Genomic DNA, 6,130 nt, shown 5'->3' with positions numbered 1-6,130 from the left:
TGTGGTGCTTGCATAGAAAAATGATTATAGATTACCTTGAGCTCAGTGGAAGATTATGATAAGGGTGGTTATTTTTATCCTCTTGGCCTTTCCATTTTTTTTTCTAAAGAGTTTTGAAGAATTTAACAAGAAATCACAAGAAAGAGAGGAAGCAGGTTGTAATGCATGGAATTACTACTTTTTGCTTCTCCTTTCCCCATGGCTGAACAAGTTGCTTTTTTGAGGCAGAATTCAAGTGTTATTATAATTTTATTCCCTACTTAGGGCTGTAACTAGAGCAGGGAATGGTGTGTGTGTCTGTGCTTTGCCCGAGGACCCTAAAATCTAGAAGTAAGGCAGTAAGTGTTAGGAAAATAAACAGCAACACCTTCCCACCCTATTCATTTCCTTCGCTTTTTGAAAGCAGAAACTTCCTCTCCTTTTCTTCTTCTTTTTTAAAAGCATAATTTTCACATGTTCCTCCTCTTTTTTCTTGTGAAGAATGTATGCCTCAGGCACTGCCACTGACTTTAGGTATCGACATTGCTAGTTAAAACTCTACCCTCACCAGTCCACCCTGATGGAAAGTCAGCTCTTAGAATAACACAGCACAACGGAAGCTCTTTTCTCTTGTCCCAGGCAGGGAAGGAATAACTAAGAAGGTAAATGTCTGGCCAGCTTCTATATTACTAGTAGCGACAAAATTGATCTCAGTAGCATCTAAAGTCTATAAATGCCAGGAGACTAGGGAAAGTCTTATAGGTGGCAAAATGCCTTCTCAGTTTTCTTTTAAAACTTGCCTGCTTTACGTGATGACAAAGCCAAATACTTTTAAAGAGGATAGTAGTTCTGAGAATTTTTTCTCAGAAAACAGCTACCTGTATGAAATATGGGAGTTCAGCATGGCAAGGAACAAATATGGCACTGCACCCTAGTCTTAGGGCAAACAAGCTGTCAAGTCTTCCTGTTCCCCTCAGCAAGAAGTTCCCCTCTCTTGAATACAAGTAACAACAGAAGTAGATGTAAATCAAACAATTCATACTCTAAGATTTCCTTTCCCCTATTTTTTAAAGGACTCGTTATAGGGGTTTAATGTCTGAATAGCCTCTGTGCAAGCTTAGGAAGCATCTTCTGACTTCTTTTGGAAACTAGAGCTTCTTTTTGAAATGCAAATCAAAAGCCTCTTGAACCAGAATTTTAGACGAAACATAGATCTGAATTGCTCTCCCACCAGCCTCTCTGTAGGAATTCCAAAAAAAAAAGCAGCAAGCAAGAATGTTTCTGACATGGGTCAGAATGGGACATTAGACATGACAAACCTTCTGCAGGAGAACTTCGCATGGAGAGAGGTTTTATAGGAAGCTCGGCAAAATGATTAGAACTTGAATCAACACCATATGAGTCATGAACAAACCAGATCTCATCAAATTTTGGAAGCTAACCCAAATAAGTACCAATATAAGACAGCACCACAGAATTATCAGGGATGTCCAGGTAGGGCTAAAGAAAAATTCCTGCAGAACCATTGCAGGGATGACCAAGCCTATGTGAATGAAATACATCGATTTATACATCGCAATCACAAAGCATATGCAGTCAAAAAAATCTTAGCTTCAGAGTTTGATTTATTTCTTAATCATAAAGTGCACTGAACCTTTTTGTAAAACTCATAATGCACTATAGTTTTAATCATGTTTCTTTCTGTTTTAATGAAACAGCACTAGCTAGATGGTTATATGAATTGAGTCGATTGCCTTTTCTTCCTCCATATGGTGGATTTCCAGTCAAATTCCGTACATATATTGGAGAACCTATTCCATATGATCCAAATGTAACGGCTGCGGAATTAGCTAAGAAGGTAAATTTTAAAGTATCTTTGATACCTGCTTTATTTTAGCTTGACTTTAAAAGATTGTTGTCTAGAAGAAATGCTTTATGTTGGCTTTAGCAAAGGAAGTTGCAGTTCGAGTAGGCTCATTTCAATCAATTATGGAGGAGATGACTCACCAAACCACCACTGAATCAAAATGCTTACTCTAATGCAATTTACTATGCTAAGCAACAGAATTTTGGCCATTAAATAACTAACTAAATCCTTCTGAAAACCTCCTTTTTTGCTTCTGTGTCCACAACTCAACAGATCAGGAAATAGTGTGACATGACCTTGCAAAAGCATGCCTGCACTGCCAGCAAAAGAAAATATGCCAAGCCGTATGTAGCAAAGGGCAACCTGAAGGTTGAAAATACCAGTGTACAGCAGCAAGATGATTTACAGCAGTGTTTCCCAGCCTTGTGTCCCCAGATGTTTCTGGAGTACAGCTTCCAATAGTCCTGCCCAGCACAACTAGTGGTGAAGGCTTCAGGGATTTTTAGTCCAGGAACATCAGGGGATCCAAGTTTGGGAACCACTGATCTACAAGATCCCCTCTCATGCTTATTACTATTCACAAACAGACATTAAGCAAAGAAAAACCCATAATCTGACTCCTTTTTTCATCAGTTACTCACTTAACCAAACAAAAAACAATTGGCATGGCTGTTTTTCTATATTTTCTCCAGACTCTAATATGACATATTTGGAACTATATACCCAATTTATGTGGAAGTTATACTTTGGTAAAATATGGCCCAGTACTAGAATACTAATACTGTCTACTCAGCCTTCTATCCTTCCGAGGTCGGTAAAATGAGTACCCAGCTCGCTGGGGAGGCAATGTGTAGCCTGCATAATTACTTAGTGCTTGAATCACTATGGGGTGGTATATAAGCAGCATGCTTTGCTTTGCTTTGCTTTAAGGTTCCTACTAAGCTGTATAAGAAGCACTGAGAAAATTGACTTTACAGCTTAGGTAAATTTTGCTCCTGGAGACAAGCGTCTTTTAAATGCACATCTTCAAATTGTTTTGCTAAAATATCAACATAAAGGAGGGAGAGAAGCTAGAAATGTTGTTCTTACATTAAGTACTGGTGCAGTGGAATCAATGCTTGCTGGATAGAAGTTCTATGATCTTCAGAGTGGCAAAGACTATGACGTCTCACACACACACACACAGAGCGCTTTTAGGCTTCCCTGTTCCTTCTGAGCTTAGCTATAACCATCTCTGCAGTTGGAATGATTTTTGTCAGGAACAGTATATTGCTGAAGGTTATTCCTGTTGCACTGAGGAATATTTGAAAGTGATTTGGCATTGGAAGGGTAATATAGAGCCATTAGCTTTATAAAATACAGGCTTCTCAATTGTTGATCTGCAACAATCCGGCAGACTGCCCAGGCTGGATGGCTATAAGGACTATTACAATGAACATCTGCATAACCATTATACCACAGCACACTAAGAGCACTGGATCTTAAAGAGCAAAGAATTCCTCATTAGGAAGTCTTTCCATGGTTCAAGCCAGTTCAACTCTGCCTTGTAACATTTCAGCTTACCAGTATTTAAACTATATGTCAAAGACAACTAGTGACACTTGTGCAACTCATGAGACAGATCTCCTTAATATATGTTAACATTGCCAGCATCAAAATTCAGGGTTAAAAGCAATTAATCTTTCACAAACTGATTATGAGACAATAGTAAATTCCTCAAACTATTGCCATTTATTATTTTGAATAACATAATTTTCAGATAGTTTTAGTCATGGTTATTCACTCATGTAATTAAACCACGCCAATAATAATATACTACTGAGGATTTTAATGCAGCCCTAATGCAACTCTTTTTCCACAGAGCTAAAACAGTTTCAGAGATGAAACATTGTACATAAATACATATGTTGTTCATAAGCACTTCATTTTTATTTGAATAGGCCATCGTTCATGCCTATGGAATTAGTTTTTAAAAACCTGAAGTTGTTTTCCCCTTTTATTTAATTTTCAGACCAAGAATGCACTCCAGTCATTAATTCAAAAGCACCAGAGAATTCCGGGAAGCATCTGCCATGCTTTAAAGGAAAGATTTCACTAAGAATAGAAAAAAGACTGAAATGGTTTGGTTTCACCATTATGCATTTTTAAAATTATTTTTACTGTTGGGAAACAGCACTCATGGGAGGTTTTTCCTCTCCCTTTTTTGCCTCAGGTGTCAAAATAACTTTACTGTCCTTGAGTACTATGTAGCTGACTGGAGAATTACACGATGGCTCTCCCTCAGATTACAAAACAAGCATTGACACTTGTTTAATTATACTGTATATTTTAATGTTTCAATATTTAATTGCTGTGAATAGGACAATGCAGATGGTCTTGAAGTAATACTTTGACAAACGTTTCTGGCTTGGCAAAACAGTGCTGAGAATGAGGAGAGTCCTATGAGATGTTCCCATGGGAACTGGCAGGAAAAAAAAATCTACAGATGAGTAATCGCTTTAAGAGGATTAGCCAAAGTGCCACTAAATGTCCAGACTAACAGACCTTTCAAGACATTTTGGTCAGTCCTAACAAAGTTTTGCCCAACTGCAGATTTCATTTCTTCTCATGGACCAGCATAGCAAATTTTGCTTTCTTTTTTTAAAAATGTCCCGTCGTCGTTGTTTAGTCGTTTAGTCGTGTCCGACTCTTCGTGACCCCATGGATCAGAGCACATCAGGCCCTCCTATCTTCCACTGCCTCCCAGAGCTGGGCCAAATTCATTCTGGTAGCTTCGATGACACTGTCCAACCATCTCGTCCTCTGTCGTCCCCTTCTCCTCTTGCTTTCACACTTTCCCAACATCAGGGGCTTTTCCAGGGAGTCTTCTCTTCTCATGAGATGGCCAAAGTATTGGAGCCTCAGCTTCAGGATCTGTCCTTCCAGATCCCACCATCTCCCAAATGTCCTACCATCTCCCAAAAGACTGCAATCTTTAAAAAGTAGTATGTTCCATTAAAAGGGACGTGGTGGCGCTGTGGGCTAAACCATAGAAGCCTTTGTGTGCTGCAGGGTCAGAAGACCAGCAGTCGTAAGATCGAATCCACCCAATGGAGTGAGCTCCCGTCGCTTTGTCCCAGCTCCTCGCCAACCTAGCAGTTCGAAAGCATGCAAATGCGAGTAGATAAATAGGTACCATCTTGGTGGGAAGGTAAACAGCGTTCCGTGTATAGCCATGCTGGCCATGTGACAACGGAAACTGTCTTCGGATAAACGCTGACTCTACAGCTTGGAAATAGGGATGAGCACCGCCCCCTAAAGTCAAACACGACTGACTAAAAATGTCAAAGGGAACCTTTACCTTTACCTTATGCTCCATTAAAGGCAATGAGACCTGCTTCTGAGTAAACATACTGTACATACAATTGTGTTTAAGTCTTCTGAAAAGCAAAAAAGCAGAGTTTCCACCTACCAGGTAAGCATATTGCAGTTTAAGTGGCTGTTTGAAAATATATTATGAACTACAGTGTGAATGATATGATCAAAGCTGCATTCTGTAAATTAATATGTATGAGTGTTTTTTTAAAAAAAATATTGGAAGTTTCTCTGAACATCTGATGTAGGGCAATGGATATGGTTATTTGTTTTTTCAGATGTACCTCCACTAACGTTCAGTCTCTGTATTTGAAAATAAAATCAAATATTGCAGAATGACATTGATTTCTAGTGATTTTCTTCCAAAGGAAACCAAAAATGGTAAATGTTCCAACCCTCGAACTTCTCACTCTTGTCTCACTACAGACAAGAGCACTCATATGAAATATTCTGAACATTGCACATGGTCAAATGGATACAAGAGAAGCACATTATTTGTGTCCAGTTAGAACAGCAAAATGAGGAAGCCTTCTTAGAAAGAAAGAGAAATAATTATTGCCAAGTTTTGAAAAGACGTCTCAGGGAAAAATGGTTTATTAAAAATGTTACTTTGATAGACAAACAATTGATTAGATCTCCAGACAGACCAGTTCCATATATGGAGAAACTAGGACACAAATTAATTAATTGTGTTTTAATTGTATTTTAATTGTATTTTAATTGTATTTTAATCATTTTATCTTTTATTGTATTGAACTTTAATTGTTGTGAGCCGCCCAGAGACCTCTGGGTAGATTGGGTGGCATAGAAATTAAATAAATAAATAAATAAATAAATAAATAAATAAATAAATAAATAAATATTCAGAACAAAATATATACTGACAGTGAGTTTGTCTTCACAGCAAACAAAATCCTAGTGGGATTTTAT

The 6,130-nt window shown here is 38.1% G+C and overlaps 1 protein-coding gene across 1 annotated transcript in view; it reads left to right on the top strand.

Moving 5' to 3' along the window:
• The window catches only part of LOC110080240 (DGAT1/2-independent enzyme synthesizing storage lipids), a 23,124-nt gene extending 17,583 nt beyond the window's left edge, over positions 1-5,541 (top strand). The window contains exons 5-6 of the mRNA XM_020795980.3: positions 1,698-1,837; positions 3,858-5,541. Coding sequence (XP_020651639.3) covers positions 1,698-1,837; positions 3,858-3,944 — 227 coding nt within the window. The 3' untranslated portion in view covers positions 3,945-5,541. The remainder of the gene's footprint in view (positions 1-1,697; positions 1,838-3,857) is intronic.
• The last annotated feature ends 589 nt before the right edge of the window (positions 5,542-6,130 follow it).

This window comes from Pogona vitticeps, chromosome 4 (assembly GCF_051106095.1).
Source record: "Pogona vitticeps strain Pit_001003342236 chromosome 4, PviZW2.1, whole genome shotgun sequence".
Taxonomy (NCBI): domain Eukaryota; kingdom Metazoa; phylum Chordata; class Lepidosauria; order Squamata; family Agamidae; genus Pogona; species Pogona vitticeps.
This window is presented reverse-complemented; position numbering and strand designations above follow the sequence as displayed.